The 19,374-nt window shown below is 40.6% G+C and overlaps 1 protein-coding gene across 3 annotated transcripts in view; it reads left to right on the top strand.

Moving 5' to 3' along the window:
- LOC141126649 (ecto-ADP-ribosyltransferase 5-like) overlaps positions 1-19,374 on the top strand; it is a 92,829-nt gene that overhangs the window by 31,096 nt on the left and 42,359 nt on the right. For all 3 annotated transcript variants that reach the window (XM_073612590.1, XM_073612588.1, XM_073612589.1), the window contains 2 exons: positions 5,848-5,917; positions 10,616-11,306. In XM_073612590.1, coding sequence (XP_073468691.1) covers positions 5,864-5,917; positions 10,616-11,306 — 745 coding nt within the window. In that variant the 5' untranslated portion in view covers positions 5,848-5,863. The remainder of the gene's footprint in view (positions 1-5,847; positions 5,918-10,615; positions 11,307-19,374) is intronic.

Below are 19,374 nucleotides of genomic sequence, written 5' to 3'. Positions count from 1 at the left end.
CTCACAGAACTACGTGCACTCACAGAACACTCGCAGAACTATGTGCACTCGCAGAACTACGTGCGCTCGCAGAACACTCGCAGACCTACGTTCACTTGCAGAACTACATGCACTCACAGAACACTCGCAGAACTACGTTCACTCGCAGAACTAAGTGCACTCACAGAACTACGTGCACTTGTAGAACTACGTGCACTAGCAGAACTACGTGCACTCCCAGAACACTCGCAGAACTACGTACACTCGCAGAACTACGTGCACTCACAGAACTACGTGCACTCGCAGACCACTTGCAGAACTACACTCACTTACAGAACTACGTGCACTTGCAGAATACTCAGAGAACTATGTGCACTCGCAGAACACTCTCAGACCACTTGCAGAACTACGTTCACTCGCAGAACTATGTGAACTTTAATGGCATCCCAGTCTTAGTCCGTAGGGTTCAATATTGAGTTGGCCCACCCTTTGCAGATATAACAGCTTCAACTCTTCTGGGAAGGCTGTCCACAAGGTTTAGGAGTGTGTCTATGGGAATGTTTGACTATTCTTCCAGAAGCGCATTTGTGAGGTCAGGCACTGATGTTGGACGAGAAGGCCTGGCTCACAGTCTCCTCTCTAATTCATCCCAAAGGTGTTCTATCGGGTTGAAGTCAGGAGTCTGCTCTGTGCAGGCCAGTCAAGTTCCTCCACCCCAAACATTGCTTCGTGCACTGGTGTGCAGTCATGTTGGAATAGGAACTGGGAATCCCCAAACTGTTCCCACAAAGTTGGGAACATGAAATTGTCCCAAATGTCTTGGTATGCTGATGCCTTAAGAGTTCCCTTCACTGGAACTAAGGGGCCAAGCCCAACCCCTGAAAAACAACCCCACACCATAATCCCCCCTCCACCAAATGATTTGGATCAGTACACAAAGCAATGTCCATAAAGACATGGATGAGCGACTTTGGGGTGGAGGAACTTGACTGGCCTGCACAGAGTCCTGACCTCAACCCAATAGAACACCTTTGGGATGAATTAGAGTGTAGACTGTGAGCCAGGTCTTCCCATTTGTGCCTAAGCTCACAAATGCACTTCTGGAAGAATGGTCAAACATTCCCATAGACACACTCCTAAACCTTGTGGACAGCCTTCCCAGAAGAGTTAAAGCTGTTATAGCTGCAAAGGGTGGGCCAACTCAATATTGAACCCTATGGACTAAGACTGGGATACCATTAAAGTTCATGTGCAGGTAAAGGCAGGCGTCCTAATACTTTTGGTAATATAGTGTGTATACATATATATATATATAGATATAGATATAGATATAGATATATATAGATATATATATATATATATATATATATATATATGTGTCTATATATATCTATATCTCTCTCTCTCTCTCTCTCTCTCTCTATATATATATATATATATATATATATATATATATATATATATCTCTTTATATATATATATATATATATATATATATATATATATACATAGATATATATATCTATCTATAGATATATATATCTATATATATCTATATATATCTATAGATATATATATATAGATATATATATATATATATATATATACACACACATAAACACACACACATATATACATATATATGTATACACACACGCATATGGGTGTTGAGCTTTGGGGTGCAAACCCTTATGCCGCGTACACACAAGCGGAATGTCCAACAGAAAAAGTCCGACTGAGTCCTTTCATCGTCTAGTCCAATCGTGTGTATGCCTCGTCTGACTTTTCTTTTCAAAAATTCTGACGGACCTAGAAATGGAACATGTTCTAAATATTTCCGCCAGAACCAATTCCTATCGGGAAAACTGCTAGTCTGTATGCTGTTCCGACACACTAAAAACTATGCATGCTCTGAAGCAAGTATGAGACGTAAGCTGTTGGCTACTGGCTATTGAACGTCCCGTTGTACGTTCTGTACGTCACCGCGTTCTGGACGGTCGGAATTTGGTTGGACTTTGATTTGACCGTGTGTAGGCAAGACTGCTTGAATGGAATTCCATCGGAGTTCCACTGGAGAAACCTTCGGAGTTTATTCAGATGGCAAACCCAGTCGTATGTATGCGGCTTAAGACTCCATTCACACATAGGCAATTTGAATTGCTGCGATTCTGCAATCATTCCACAATTACTTGTTAATGAAACCCCAATCCCAGTGCGAGTTGTCCTGCGATAAATCGTGCTGCAGTCGTGCCAAAATTGCAACACGCAACACTGTCACCCAAAATAATCTCCTGTTCCTTTTTGAGCAACAAGTTTTGTGTGTTGTGATTTTGCAACGATTTATCGTGCAACAACCGTGGGAGAATCACACTGCGATTGGGGTACCATACCAATGCTAGAAGTCTGGCTAACAAGATGGGAGAACCAGAGCTGCTGATGTATGAGGAGGATTTTGATTTTGTGGGAATTCCAGAGACTTGGTTTGACAGCTTTCGTGATTATCTGGCAACCATTATAGCCTATTCCCTATATTTTAGAGATAGGGAGGGGTATGCCTGTATATCAAGAATGATGTGCAAGTGAATGTGAGGGACGACATCACTGATGGAGCAAGGGAGGAGGTGGAATCCTTATGGGTAGAGCTCCAAAAGGGAAGAAACTAAGGGGAAAGTAATACTGGGAATATGCTATAGACCCCCTAACCAGAGGGAGGAGGGGGAGGCGGACCTCCTATCACAGCTTGAAATGGCGGCAAGGCTGGGAAATGTTATTATAATGGGGGATTTAAATTATCCAGATATAAACTGGGCACAAAGAATCGTGCATTCGTCTAAAGCTTGCCATTTCCTAAATGTCTTGCAGGACAATTTCATGGGTCAGATGGTGAATGCACCAACAAGAAACAATGCTTTACTAGACCTAATAATTACTAACAATACAGAACCTATCACGGATGTAGAAATATGGGGCAACTTAGGAAACAGCGACCACTGGTCATTTAGTTTCAGTATAAAACACAGAAATAGGAAGCACAAAGGTAAAACAAGGACATTGAATTTTGAAAGCGCCAACTTCTCTAAACTGCGATAAATGGGATAACATCCTAGGAACAAAGAACACGCAAGAAAAATTGGAGTGCTTTAAGAGCATGTTAAATAAGGGTATTGGCCAGTGCATTCCAATGGGAAATAAGTTTAAAAGAGCTAAAAAAAATCCTGGGTGGCTCAACTCCAACATAAAAATGCATACAAAAGCAAAGGAAAAGGCCTTCAAAAAATACAAGGCTGAGGGGTCATTGTCAGCATTACAAGATTACAAAGAATGCAATAAGAAATGTAAGAGTGCAATCAGGGAAGCCAAAATAGAACACGAAAGGCACATAGTGGAAGAGAATAAAAAAAAAAAAAAAAATTCTTTAAGTATATAAATAGTAAGTGAGGTCAGAACATATTGGCCCTATAAATTATGAAGAAGGGAATTTGGTTACAAAGAACAGAGAGAAGGTGAAGGTTTTGAATATATTCTTCTCCTCAGTCTTCACAAAGGACACGGGGGATACAGTAACCAAGGCTGTAATATTAATGGTAATAACACGTTACAGGAAGCACCCTCATGGCTAACAGAATACAGAATCAGGAATAGAGTTGAAAAACTTAACATAAATAAGTCATCGGGACCAGATGGCCTACACTCGAGGGTACTTAAGGAACTCAGTCAGGTGATAGCCAGACCATTGTTCCTAATTTTTGTGGACAGTTTACTGACTGGAATGGCACCAGCTGATTGGAGAAAAGCCAACCAGGCACCAATATTTAAAAAAGAGCCGAGATACATCCCGGGGAACTACAGGCCAGTTAGCCTAATATCAATTGGAGGGGATGATAAGGGACCATATCCAATATTTTTGTAATGAAAACTGTATCATTAGTAGTAATCAGCATGAATTCATGAAGAATCATTCTTGCCAGACCAATCTACTAACCTTCTATGAGGAGGTGAGCTGCCATCTAGATAAAGGCCCATAGACATGGTGTATCTGGATTTTGCATAGGCATTCTATACAGTTCCCCGCAAATGTTTACTGTACTAACTAAGGTATGTAGGCATGGACCATAGGGTGAGTACCTGGATTGAAAACTGGCTACAGGGGTGGGTACAAAAGGTGGTGATAAATGGTGAGTACTTGGAATGGTCTGGTGTGGAAAATGTGGTCCTCTATGGTTCTGTGCTGGGACCAATTCTGTTTAATTTATTCATAAATGATCTGGAGGATGGGATAAACAGTTCAATCTCTGTATTTGTGGACGATACTAAGCTAAGCAGGGCAATAACTTCTCCGCAGGATGTGGAAACCTTGCAAAAAGACCTAAACAAATTTATGGGGTGGGCGACTACATGGCAAATGAGGTTTGATGTTGAAAAATGTAAAATAATGCATTTGGGTGCCAAATATACCAAAGCAAGTTACTGGCTAGGGGGAGAACCTCTGGGGGAATCATGGATGGAAAAGGACCTGGGGGTCTTAGTAGATGATAGGCTCAGCAATGGCATGCAATGCCAAGTGGCTGCTAGCAAAGCCAGCACAATATTACCATGCTTAAAAAAGGGAATTTACTCCAGAGATAAAACGATAATTCTCCCGCTCTACAAGACTCTGGTCCGGCTGCACCTGGAGTATGCTGTGCAGTTCTGGGCACCAGTCCTCAAGAAGGATGTACCGGAACTGGACTGAGTACAATGGAGGGAAACAAAGCTAATAAAGGGTCTGGAGGACCTCAGCTATGGGGAAAGACTACAGCCATTGAACTTATTCTCTCTGGACAAGAGACGCTTAAGAGGGGATATGATTTAAATTTACAAATTCCATACTGGTGACCCCACAATAGGGATAACATTTTTCAGTAAAAGGGAGTTTAAAAAGTTCATGTGGCCATTCACTAAAATTGTAAGCGTTTAACCTTAAACTACGTAGAGGGTTCTTTACTGTAAGAGCAGCAAGGATGTGGAATTCCCTTCCACAGGCGGTGGTCTCAGCAGGGGGAATCGATAATTTCAAAAAAATATTAGATAAGCACCTGAACGACCGCAACATACAGGGATATACAATGTAATACTGACATAAACACAAACTCACACACATAGGTTGAACTGGATGGACTGGTATCTTTTTTCAACCTCACCAACTATGTAACAAGTAATGGAATTGTAACTGTGTCCCGTGTTTTGCTGCAATTCTGGAATCAAAGAAATAAAAGCTAATGGAAAAGCTAAAAAAGCTGAAATACCTAGCAACAAATGATGCAACAGATAATAGTTTTCTCTATTGGCTAATAAAAAAAAGACAAAGCCCAAAAACGCTGCATACAAACGCGCAAGTCGTGCAAAAAAACACGCAATAAGAAAACACGTGAAAAAAAATGCTGGAAAAGCAGCCTAAGAGTGTGATTATCGAGTTTATAGTAGGGTTGCACCGATATCGGTGTTGGTGCCAATACCAAACATTTGAACGAGTACTCATGAAAATGCTCCGATATCTGAAACCAATACCTTTGCGGTACAATTTGAGCCCATACAAAATAAAAGAGCTCAAATGGCACTGCAAAGAATTGCATGCAATTTGAATAGGAATGCAGTGCGATTCCTGTCCGAATCGCATGCGTACCCAACTCCTTTGTGAACCCAGGCTTGTCATAACTACTTCAGCCTGGGTTTACAGGCAAGTACCTGACCGAAAGTACCGGTACTCCTATTAGCCGGTTAAAAAAAACGGTATCCGTGCAGCCCTAGTTTATAGAATAATGAACAGCATTTGTGTGCATAGAGAAGAAATGTGCATTGTACAATAATCATATCATTCTTTGTTTGCAGTTTTACTTATTGCAGAATGGGATCCCTCGCGGGTATACTCCTCTCTCTCTGGCTGATATCTGGGATTCGGGTATGTAGAGTGCTGTAAGTGGTAATCAAATACCAGGAAAAAAAAGGAATAATAATAATTTTTTTAGGTAAATAATAAATAACATAAATTAATATTTTATTTTTGATACAGTTGTGATCATAAGTTTACATACCCCGGCAGAATTTATGATTTCTTTGCCATTTTTCAGAGAATATAAATGATAACACAAAAACTTTTCTTTCACTCATGGTTAGTGTTTGGCTGAAGCCATTTATTATCAATCAGCTGCGTTTACTCTTTTAAATCATAATCACAACAGAAACTACCCAAATAACCCTGATCAAAAGTTTACATACCCCAGTTCTTATTAGCGTGTATTGCCCCCTTTAACATCAATGACAGCTTAAAGTCTTTTGTGGTATTTGTGGATGAGGCTCTTTATCTTCTCAGATGGTAAAGCTGCCCATTTTTCTTGGTAAAAAGCCTCCAGTTCCTGGAAATTCTTGGGCTGTCTTACATGAACGGCACATTTTGAGATCTCCCCAAAGTGGCCCAATGATATTGAGGTCAGAAGACTGAAATGGCCACTCCAGAACCTTCACTTTATTCTGCTGTAGCCAATGACAGGTTGGCTTGGCCTTGTGTTTTGGATCATTGTTATGTTGGAATGTCCAAGTACGTCCCATGCGCAGCTTCCTGGCTGATGAATGCAAATATTCCTCCAGTATTTTTTGATAACATACTGCATTAATCTTGCCATAAATTTTGATCAAATTTCCTGTGCCTTTTTAGCTCACACATCCCCAAAACATCAGCGAACATCAGTGTCTCACAGTAGGAATGGTGTAACTTTCATCATAGGCCTTGTTGACTCCTCTCCAAATGAAGCGTTTATGGTTGTGGCCAAAAAGCTAAATTTTGGTCTCATCACTCCAAATGACTTTGTGCCAGGAGGTTTGAGGCTTGTCTCTGTGCTGTTTGGTGTATTGTAAGTGGGATACTTTGTGGCATTTGCGTAGTAATAGCTTTCTTCTGGTGACTCGACCATGCAGCCCATCCTTCTTCAAGTGCCTCCTTATTGTGCATCTTGAAACAGCCACATCACATGTTTTCAGAGAGTCCCGTATTTCACCTGAAGTTATTTGTGGGATTTTCTTTGCATCCCGAACAATTTTCCTGGCAGTTGTGGCTGAAATTTTAGTTGGTTTACCTGACCGTGGTTTGGTTTCAACAGAACCCCTCATTTTCCACTTCTTGATTAGAGTTTGAACACTGCTGATAGGCATTCTCAATTCCTTGGATATCTTTTTATATTCCTTTCCTGTTTTATACAGTTCAACTACCTTTTCCCGCAGATCCTTTGACAATTCTTTTGCTTTCCCCATGACTCATTATCCAGAAACGTCAGTGCAGTACTGGATGAAAGATGCAAGGGTCTGTCAGGAGTCCAGAAACTCATTGGCCTTTTATATACAAACACGCTAAATACAAGCAAACAGATCACAGGTGAGGATGGTTACCTTTAATAGTCATTCAAACCCCTTTGTGTCAACTTGTGTGCATGTTATCAGGCCAAAATCTTTTCATCAGGGTCATTTGGGTAGTTTCTGTTTTGTGCCTTATTACATTATTTGTTTTATAGATTAATTCTCCTCTGACAAAGCGGTCTTTGTAGAGGACTGGTTAATCTATGAACAAACTCCATCATCAGATACTCCTTGGGAAAACTTTGAACTGTTTTTGAATTTTTATTGAGATCTATGTATGTTTTTATATGTAATAAATGATTTCATTTTTACCCTAAATTACCCTAAATTCATTAGTGTGTATCAGTACTGAGATAGTCCACCAAAAACTTTGTTGGGTCAGAGTGGATGTTTGGACAGCCTCAACAACTGTCCCTATGCTCCTACCCTCCTCCTCTTTTCCTATATAATTTCTGTATGAGGGTACTTTTTTATGCCTAGCTTTAGGCTCTGTTATTTGAGGCTATACTCAAAAATTTCTCATGATTTAAAAATAGTAAACACAGTCGATTGATAATAAATGGCTTCAGCCAAACACTAACCATGAGTGAAAAAAATGTTTTTGTGTTATCATTCATAGTCTCTGAAAAATGGTCAAGAAATCATAAATTCTGCCAGGGTATTGAGCACAACTGTATATGATAATAAATATGATATATATGATTGCTATACAAATCTTACTGTGATTTACTAAAATTAAGCGTCAGGACTGCTGATAAGGTGGTACCACCCACCAATGTTACTGTAATTGTACTTGTATTGTCAGAGTTTCTGAGTTCGTGTTAAGGCCCGGTTCAAACTGGTGCAACATACCCTCCAACTAAGGAAGCACATGTCGCATGATGTGTATAAATCAATGATTCCTTATGAGCTGTCTTAACTGGTCCGACTTTGAAAAAGGTTCCTGCACTACTTTTGTCCGACTTGGGCATGATATCAGCCCATTGATTTGAATGTAAGTCGCATCCAAGTCAGATCATCATCTTAACTGATCTGACTTGTGGCATGCGACTTATGCTCTGAGATTCTTGAAGGGGAACCCGATGCCAAAAGTAAAAAAAAAATGGCATGGGGTTCCCTTCTAATTCCAAACCAGGCCCTTTGAGTCTTGTATGGATCTCGAGGAGGGAACCAGACGCTAAAATAAAAAAAAAGGCGTTGAGTCCCCCCCAAAATCCATACCAGACCCTTATCTGAGCATGCAGCCTGGCAGGTCAGGAAAGGGGGGGGCGAATGAGCGCCCCCCCTGAACCATTTCAGGCCAAATGCCCTCAACATGGGGGGGTGGGTGGTTTGGGGCAGGAGGGGCTTTGCGCCCTCCACTCCCACAGCACTATGTCCTGATGTTGATGAGCTCAAAGGCCTCTTCCCGACAACTATAGGCAGTGGTTGTGTGGTTCTTTGGGCAGGGGGCTTATCAGAATCTGGAAGCCCTCTTTAACAAGGAGCCCCCAGATCCCAGCACCCCCCCTGTGTGAATGAGTAGGGGATACCTGGTACCCCTACTCATTCACCCAAAAAAGTGTCAAAAATAAAAACAGTACACGGGTTTTTGACAAAGCCCTTTATTAAAAATGAAGAATGTTCCCCATCGTAGCTCCAACATCTCTTCTCTCTCCAGTGATGTCTTCTTCATCCGGGCTTTTCCCTCCAGTGATGTCTTCTCCCTCCGGTTCTTCTCCCTCCGCTGATGTCTTCTTCCTCTGGTTCTTCTGCCGGTTCTTCTTCCTCCGCTGATGTTTTTTCAAGATGCTAGATCCCACTGTTGTGTTAGCTTCGATGTCTGTCATGTATTATGTAGCGATGGGACGTGGCCATCTGGTGATGTCATCCAAAGACCCCACCCCCTTGTGACATCACCACTTCATCATGGCCCAGGCGGTGACATCACCAGGGGGTGGGGTCTCCGGATGGTGTCACCGGACGGCTACACCTCATGGCTATATGAGAAATGACAGACACCGGAGCTAACACAACAGTGAAAGCTAGCATTGGGAGAAGAAATCAGCGAAAGGAGAAGAATTGGCAGAAGAACCAGAGGAAGAACACATCAGTGGAGGGAAAAGAACCGGAGGGAGAAGACACTCCCGCTCGTGGGATGGTGACAAACTTTTACCCTTAAAAACCTCTATAGGCGACATTTAAAAATTTCTACAGGTTACCAGTTTTGAGTTACAGTGGAGGTCTAGGGCCACCAATGATCGCAGCGATACCTAGCATGTATGGTTTGAACACCGCTTACGTATGTGCTTGCTTCTGCGCGAGCTCGGCGAGACAAGGTGCTTTAAAAAATGTATTTTACTTTTTAATTTTTATTTTTACACTGTCCTTTAAAAAAAAAAAATTGGGTCACTTTTATATTTCTATTACAAGAAATGTAAACATCCCTTGTAATAGAAAAAAAAGCATGACAGGACCTCTTAAATGTGAGATCTGGGGGTCAAAGAGACCTCAGATCACATTTACACTAAAATGCAAAAAAAAAGAATTTCTCCTTTAAGACTGGAGGGTGGGGGCCATCTGTCCCTCACACTGCATCCAGCCTGGGAGAGAAGAGGACATGATCGTCTCCGTCACTACCGATGGCTCTGGTAAGCGGCGGAGACGACCGGAGCACAGCAGGAGGGGGGCACCTCTCCCGCCCCGATAAAGGTGATCTTTTGGTAAATCCGACGCTGATACCACTTTTATCTGAAAGCAGACTGTCCGCTGATGAAGAGGATACCGGGGTTATGGCAGCTAGCTGCTGCCATAACCCCGGTATTCCTCTTCAAACAGCCAATGTACAACTGCGGCGGCAGTCCTTAAGTAATTAATATCATCTGGCAGAAGAAATAAAGCTGTGCTTAGGGATATGTACCAAATAAGAACAGGTAGGCCACAGCTACCTACAGGTCGGTCACAAAAAAAAGGGAATTTGCTAAATACTAAATCCCTACATCAGTGATGGGGAACCTTGGCACCCAGATGTTTTGGAACTACGTTTCCCATGATAATCAAGTACACTGAAGAGTGCATGAGCATTATGGGAAATGTAGTTCCAAAATATCTGGGCTGCCAAGGTTTGCCATCACTGCCCTACACCATACATTTATCTTATATAAAAGATAATCTTGTCCACTACTAAAGGTCGTTGATCTCTCACTAGCCCCCCAGGCCTACATCCCCACAACTCCCCACAAAGTCATTTTTCAAATATGTTTATTCACAGGTGGGCCATCAAGCGGTAGTTTTTGACATGATGCCAAATACATTTGATGACCAGTACATTGGCTGTGAAGATGAGATGGAGCGTAAGGTGTCGGAAATACTAGAAGAAGAGCTGAAATACAACCAGTTTGCTGTAATGTGGGAAGAAGCAAGTCAGGCCTGGAAAGGGAAAAGGAAAAGTTTATCCCTTCCAAGTAACTATGATGACAATTATGGCATAGCAGTTGTATTGTACACAATGGAAACGCCATACCCTATATACAGGCAGTTGAATGGAAATGTCTCAATCATGGGAGAGTCTAGAGATTTGTACATGAAAAATTTCCATTTTAAAGCTCTTCACTTTTACCTGACCCGAGCCTTACAGGTGCTGAGAACAGGCTGTGCCAACAAGACTTGGGTCTACAGGGGGACACGGATCGGTGATGTAGATGTAGCTAAGAAAATGCGTTTCGGTCGGTTTACATCTTCGTCCATAAACATGTCGACTGCCGAACTGTTTGGGGAAAACCCGTTTTTCAACATATTAACTTGCTACAGTGTGGACATAGCTGACTTCTCAAATTTTGAGGAACAAGAATATCTCATTTCCTTTGCAGAAACATTTAACATGATAAACCAGATCGGAACCAAATATGTTCTGAAAAGTACCGGAAAACTCTGCAGCTATTTCAACTGCGCTTACTTAAAAGGTGAGGACCACATTTCACTGTACACCTCTCTGTCATTGTGCCTTCCATTCTTCTAAACGATTAAAAATCTGTGGCTGCTCAGGGGCGGGGCTTTATAAAATGGGGGTGGTGGACTAAGCTAGGACAACATTTGTTTGCCTTGAAGGCGAGGATGAAGGTAACTTTTTTTTCCTGTTTGCATGGAGTGGGGGAAGGGTTAGAACTATCGCCAGGTTTGTTGGGGGAGCAGAAGTGATAGAGCAAGACCAAAAGACATGTGCAGAATGAAGAAAAAAAGTGTTTTGTTTTGATCCAGTCATTTACATAAATTTGTTTAGTTAAATTTGTTTAATTCGTTTTCAGAATTTGTTTTGTTTATTCGAATTCAAATCAATTCAAATAGTTTAGAAATTTCATTCAAATTGAATTCAAATTCAAATCGAATTCCATTCCAAATCAAATTTATTCTATTCGAAATTTGAATTTTGGGAGATGGTTATATTCTTTCTATTTCACTCTATTGTTTTTTTTTTCTATTCTATTCAATTTTTTTCTCTTTTCTATTCTATTCAAATTTATTCTATTCAAAACTTCGAATTTCAGGAGATGGTTATATTCTTTCTATTCTATTGTTTTTTTTTTCTATTGTATTCTTTTCTTTTCTATTCTAGCCAATTCTATTATTTTATTTTCTATTCAAATCTATCCTTTTCTATTCTATTTGAATTCAAATGTATTTTATTTGAATTTTGGGAAATGTTTATATTCTTTTTTTCTTCTATCCTCTTTGAAATTCGAATTTCGGAAGATGGTTATATTCTTTATATTTTATTCTATTCCTTTATTTTCTGCTCTGTTTTATTCTGTTCTTTTAGTTTCTATTCTATTTTGTTCTGTTTTAGTCTAATCTTTTGTTTTATATTCTATTTTGTTCTGTTTTAGTCTATTCTTTTATTTTATATTCTATCCCTTTTTTTATTCAATTTTTTTTCTATTCTATTTTTTGCAATTTTTTTGTAATTTGTATTCTCTTCTGTTTTACTAAATACTTTACTATAATATTCTATTCTTTTATTTTCTATTCTTTTCAATTCTTTTCATTTATTTTATATTCCATTTTTTTCTCTTTGGAAATTCAAATTCAATTCGAAAATGATTTGAATTTGAATTTTGTCCCGATTGTTGTCATTTTGGATTCGTTTAAATTCATTATTATTGTAATTTGGAAATTTGGATACATCTGAATTTCCGAATAACAAAAAAAACGCGCATGTCTACAGAGCAAATTTTTTTGAAGTTAAAAAGTATTTACATCATGAAAATTAGACGTGCGTACTGCCCAAAAATGTGTTAGTTTTTGTTTCATTAGTTTTTATTTGTTTTTTTTTTTTCGTTTTTCAGGTTCATTCGTTATGATCGAAAATCGTTATTTTGAATAATTTCGTAACTTCGGATAAAAATCGAATTTGTTATGTTGCATTCGTTTAGATGCAGTGTTTAGAAATTTGGAAATTCACAAATTCGAAAACTCCGAAATGTGAAAATCTGGAAATTTGAAATAACTAACTAATTTAATAACTGACTATTAAATTATAGGTATTGGAATTTCCTTTCAAATTTGGCTGTTTATGAAGGTAACGAATACAAAATTTATCCGAAGTTCCCAGTTACGCAAAATAACGAATGCCGCATTTTTTTTTTTAAACGTGTTTATTTATGAGTTTTGCATGTAAACACAAGAGTAAACAATACAGTGAAATAAAAGGGAGTAACAAGGCACCAGTTATGTATTACAAAAAAATCAAATACATCCATGTGGGTCTTGGCGACCAATTGAAAGCAATGATATAAAATCACAATCACTCCCAATTACCCCCCCAAAAAATTAGAATAGTATCAGGAGAGGGGAACTAGCAGATAGGATGCAACAGGTTAGGTGCCTAGAAAACAAAACAACAGCAGCCACAGACTCACGCACACTCGTACATACATACACACCCTGAACGTACACTCGTCTCAGCCCACCTCACTCTTAATTTTCAGAAAGACAGGTAGTAATAGTATATTAACCTCACTGGCGGTATGATTATTTCAGATTTTTGATGCTCAAGCGGTACAATTTTTTTGCATGGAAATTTTGGCGTTTTATATTGTAGGCCTGTAATTCTTAGGAATAACTCACTTAAATCTGTCCAAACAAGAGTCTAGTAGACATCCCGGGTATGATAAAGTTTGAAATATGAAATCCTAAATTATAATAAATAACTATAAATAATTATAACAATTAATAATATAATAATAATAAAAATTATTTAATAATGTAATCAAATCAAAAACACTGAAATTTGCTCAGTTGGAGAATTGTCGCTGTCGTCACTTTCAGTGTTTGATGACGAATTTCCAAACAAATCACTATCACTCAATTCTGCGAGTGATTCCAATTTACTATCACTGTTTTCTAGCTGGTCTGAAACTGCTTTTGACATAAAGGGACACTTTTTGGTTGCTATGGACAATCTCAAGTTTCCAGGCAGAAAGAACAGTATATATAATATAAAAGTGCATGCAGGGCACTGGACAAGCCACTAGGGATGTGAAAATGTTTGATACAGTAATGTAATCTGTAAGATTACAGTGTACTGTATGTGTTGTGTGTGTTTCACTTTTTTAATTTGGCGTTGTGCTCCATCCCCGTGCAACGCTCGCAGTGAACGGAGCCCGGCGCTGTGATACATCGAGCGGAGACACAACAGCCGCCGCACACAGCGGGGAGACATTGCAGGATCCAGGGGACAAGGTAAGGAGCTGTACCTGGATCCTGCAATGCGATCCCTAGTGTGGCTCGGGGTTACCGCTTTTGGTGCTGAAAATCCACCCCGAGCCACACTTGGGAATACCGCCAGGGAGGTTAAGCCATATTCATTTCAACTATTTAATTTCCTCTTGGGGTGTTAAGAATGATACCACTTATTGTAGATCAATCTTAATTATCTCGTCTGAGACGACAAGACTGTACCCCAGAATGAATTAGAGACATCCAGCCACGGTTGCCATACTTTGGTGAATTTTTTTTTTGTACATGCTCTACTTTTGTATATTAGTTTGAATTTGGGGAGTTCCCCATTAATAATGTGGTAAAGAATTTGGGTCATTGGAGAATTGACATCCCTCCAGTGCAATAGTATAACTTTTCTTGCATAATACAGAACTGAGTAGAAGATAATACAGAGTAGAAGTCGAGCATGGGTTCTGTGTACAAAATTGTTTAGTATACCTAAAAGTCCAACTTCTGGAGTCTGGGGTCTAGGAAGTGTTAACTGGTTCTCAAAAAAACCGAACAGATCTCTCCAGTAATACCCCTTACACACGAGCGGAAATTCTGCCAGCAAAAGTCCGATGAGAGCTTTTGGTCGGAAATTGCAACCGTGTGTATGCTCCATCGGACTTTTGCTGGCAGAATTCCAGCCAGCAAAAGATTGAGAGCAGGTTTTCTATTTTTCGGTCCTATCCGAAAATGCGTTCGTCTGTATGCAATTCGGACGCGCAAAAAATCACGCATGCTCAGAAACAATTTGGCGCATGCTCGGAAGCATTGAACTTCATTTTCTCGGCTCGTCGTAGTGTCACCGCATTCTTGACGGTCGAAAGTTCAGAGAACTTTTGTGTGACCGTGTGTATGCAAGGCAAGCTTGAGCGGAATTCCTTCGGAAAAACCATTCAAGATTTTTCCGACGGAAATTCCGCTCGTGTGTACGGGGCATAAGAGGACAGTCCGGGCAGCTCCAGAAAATGTGAAGTCAATCTGAATCAACTAAACTACATCTGGAACAAACGGCAGCAATCCCCAATCCCATGCGAGACAATTTAGCTGGAGTGTAATGCAAGTGGTGTATAAATATGAATTGAATAAATTGATCAGCAGTACTAATAATATCTTGAAAACAAACCTTAGTGGCTTTTTCCCAGCCCTCTTCCGAGAGCTCAGGTAACACCACCAACCATTTACCATGTGAGTTCCGAAATGGGTCTGCCCCCCCTCCCCCACCCCAATGAATATCTGCTATAGAATGTTGTCACTAGTTTGGTAAGTTCAGGGTAGGAGAGCAAATCTTCCATTGGGAACTCTGTGAGCTCTATAGTCAATGCCCCAAATTGCGTATGGATAGCGTGCCGAAGTAACCTGTTTTTCAAACTTGTTGTTTACAAGTTAAAATATTTTTTTTGCTAGAAAATTACTTAGAACCCCCAAAAATTATAATTTTTTTTCTAACACCCTAGAGAATAAAATGGCGGTCGTTGCAATACTTTTTGTCACACCATATTTGTGCAGCGGTCTTATAAGCACACTTTTTTTGGAAAAAATTAACTTTTTTGAATTAAAAAAGACAACAGTAAAGTTAGTAGAATTTTTTTTTTATATTGTGAAAAATGATGTTACGCCGAGTAAATTGATACCCAACATGTCATGCTTCAAAGTTGCGCCCGCTCGTGGAATGGCAACAAACTTTTACACTTAAAAATCTCCATAGGCAACGTTTAAAAATTTCTACAGGTTGCATGTTTTAAGTTACAGAGGAGGTCTAGGGCTAGAATTATTGCTCTCGCTCTAACGATCGTGATGATACCTCACATGTGTGGTTTGAAGACCGTTTTCATATGCGGGTGCTACTTACGTATGCGCTCGCTTCTGCACGCAAGCTCGGCAAGACAGGACGCCTTTAATATTATTTTTTTTCTGATTTATTTCACCTTTTATTTTGAATTTTTACACTGTTCTTTTAAAAAAAAATTGCGCCACTTTTATTCATTTGAAAAAAATTTTTAAAAAATGTCCATTTAAGAGCTATGGGTGGAAGTAACATTTTGACGTTGCTTCAGCCCTGCAATGATATGGAGACGGGTGGGGGCCATCTTCCCCTCACTTGTCTCCATGCCAAGCCAGGGACCAGACCCAATCGCCTCCGCTTCTACCGACGGCTCCGGTAAGAGGTGGAGGGCACCGGAGAGTGCACATTCGGGCACGCGTGACGACCTGAGGATTTAGATGCCTGCAGTGATGATTTCGCAATCCGAGGATGAGTATTGTTCCATAGGAAAGATGAGAGGATGGATTCAATAGTTAAGAAGAGTTTTTTGGGGAGAAAAACAGGGGACGCTCGAAAACAATATAAAAAATTTGGGTAAAAAAATCATTTTAAAAGATATTTATACGACCTGTGAGGTTTAGTGGCAGCGTGGTCCAAACGCAAAGCTTATCCATCATCTGGCTGACGATTGGGACAATATTAAGTTCCTCATATTTAGAGATGTCTTTGGGGTTGATTTACTAAAGGCAAATCCACTCTGCACTAAAAGTGCACTTTGAAGCGCAGTCGCTGTAGATCTGAAATGAGGGGAAGCTCTGCTGATTTTATCATCCAATCATGTGCAAGCTAAAATTATGTTTTTTCTTTTCCTTGCATGTCTCCTTGGTTCTACTGTGACTATACTTCCATGTGCACTTTCAGTGCCTTTAGTAAATAACCCCCTTTGTGTATATCGATCCCTGAGTATTTGAAAGTGTGGGAGGTTTGTAAACCAGAGCCCACCAAATAGTCAGTGGGGAAGGAAGGGCCAATAGCAAAAGCTATAGATTTCTCCCAGCCGACCCTCAGACCAGAAGAAGAAATGGCCGCACTCTGTACTGGATCAAAATTTGTTTATTCAGAACATCCCAAAGTGTTGACAGAAAGCTGGTAGATGCATTTCACACACTCCAAGTGCGCTTAATCATTAATGATTAAGCGCACTTGGAGTGTGTGAAATGCATCTACCAGCTTTCTGTCAACACTTTGGGATGTTCTGAATAAAGGAATTTTGATCCAGTACAGAGTGCGGCCATTTCTCCTTTTGATTATATGCGGAGGCGAGTCGAGGTGAGCACCTGTCTTCTTGTTTTGACCCTCAGACCAGACCAAACTCCTCCGCTACCTGCAATAACTTGTTGAAAGAGCTTTCTTTGCCTTTAAGGTATATAAGTGCATCGTCCGCATACAGGGAAATCTTCTCTGCCAGCGGACCATAGCAGATCCCCCCAATCTCTGTCGTCTGAGGCACCGCCAATGAAAAGGGTTAATTGGCGAGAGCGAACAGAAGCGGAGAGAGGGGGCATCCCTGTCGAGTACCTCTCTTTAGTAAAAAATGACAAGGAGACATCCTTATTAGTACGAACTCTAGCCTTTGGATCTGCATAAAACATATTGTGGACCAAAGCCCATCTGAGACATCATTTCCTATAAAAAGGACCACCAAACAGTGTTGAATGCTTTCAGTATATGTAGAGAAAGCACTAGACCACTGCGTTTATCTATCAATGGATATGTAGATACAGCCTCCGAATGTTATCAAAGGTACTCCGGCCCAGCATTAACCCCGATTGATTGGGAGTGATAAGTGACAGGATAACCTTCTGTAAGCATAGGGAAGGGGATATCACCGCTCCAGGTAGGTCAGACAAAGGTGGAAAACCTCTCCTCCAGTTTAGAAGCCCAGGTGCTGGCAATGCTTATAGCAATCAACATCGCAAGAAGTTCTGGACAGCCGCACTCCCAAAAAGTTTTTTTTACTTTTACTCAAAAAATATCATCAAAAATACATGCCACAGCAGGGCGGACAAAAGAGCTTACGCGTTTCACACTACAAACAGTGCTTAATCATAGAGATGATTAAGCACTGTTTGTAGTGTGAAACACGTAAGCTCTTTTGTCCGCCCTGCTGTGGCATGTATTTTTGATGATATTTTTTTAAAGTGCGGCTGTCCAGAACTTCTTCCAATGTTGATTGCTTCTGTAAGCGTAGTGCTAAGATTTCTGCCAATATTTTTGCATCATTATTTAGGAGGAAGATGGGATGGTAGGACCCACATAATAGCTTGTCTTTACCAGGCTTAGGTATAACCACAATAAGTGCATCATTCATCGAGTCAGGAAGCATTCCCAAATCCAAGGATGCACGAAAGGTGGCAAGAAATTTAGGGGCAAGTGTTTCGCTATATGCCTGATTCCACTCAGAGGGGAGGCCATCCAAACCAGGAGTTTTGGAGGAAGGCAGGGAGCAAATGACAGTTTCCACTTCCTCTAACATTTGGGGCTGTTCCAGAAGGTGTCTTTGAGAGCCACTAAGTACAGGGAAATCTATGGAGGAGAAAAATCTGGTAAATGCAGTCTCGGGAGGGATCACTTGATCATTATAGAGTTTGCGATAATAGGACGCAAACTCCTGGTTGATAATCAAAAGATTGGACGTAATAGAGCCGTCAGAGTTGTATGGCAGAAATTGAGCTGTCTTGAAAGTCAGTGTGGTCAAGAAAGGCCAATAGCCTTCCATTTTTCCCCCCTGTGATCATATATAGGAGGAGCAGAAAGATGCAGTTGCTGTTTTTTGTTACGTCAACCATATGTAGTTGCAATGTGTTATGGGCCTCTGCCAACACCCCGCGAGATTCAGAGGACGGGTTTGCTATATGTTGGGATCTAGCAGCCTCTAAGGACTGTTCTAGTCTAGTTTGTATAGCCCTCCCTGTGTTTGATATGTGATATGTAAGAGCCCCACACTACTACCTTAAAGGCATCCCATAGTGACCCTGTAGCCTTGGTGCCGGAGTTAGAGGTCCAATAATTAGGCATATCAGTCGGGATGGAGTCATGGATTCCAGGCGTGGAGATCCAGAGGAGACTAAGCCTCCAGGCTCGAAATGTGGCCTGTGACCCAGAGTCAAAGTTACCTGTACTATCGAGTGGTCAGAGAGATATAGGCAATAGACCAGACAAATGGAAGGAGGTCCCTGGTGGTCAGTGCATAGTCCAACCTGGAGAGGGTACAATAAGATTTAGATTGGCATGAAAAGGTTTTAACAGTAGGGTATTTCCAACGCCAGAGATCTACATATCCATCAGTTTCACACCACTTGAGGAACAACTTAGATTCAGACAATGAAGGCTTCAACCTATCCAGAGCCGGTTGTAGTACTGAGTTGAAATCTCCTACAAGGAGTGTAGGGCACAGTGGCAGGATAGAGAGCTTCGTGCTCAGCTCAGTAAACACTGCAGCC

The sequence above is a fragment of the Aquarana catesbeiana genome, linkage group LG02, assembly GCF_042186555.1.
Source record: "Aquarana catesbeiana isolate 2022-GZ linkage group LG02, ASM4218655v1, whole genome shotgun sequence".
Classification (NCBI taxonomy): Eukaryota; Metazoa; Chordata; class Amphibia; order Anura; family Ranidae; genus Aquarana; species Aquarana catesbeiana.
This window is presented reverse-complemented; position numbering and strand designations above follow the sequence as displayed.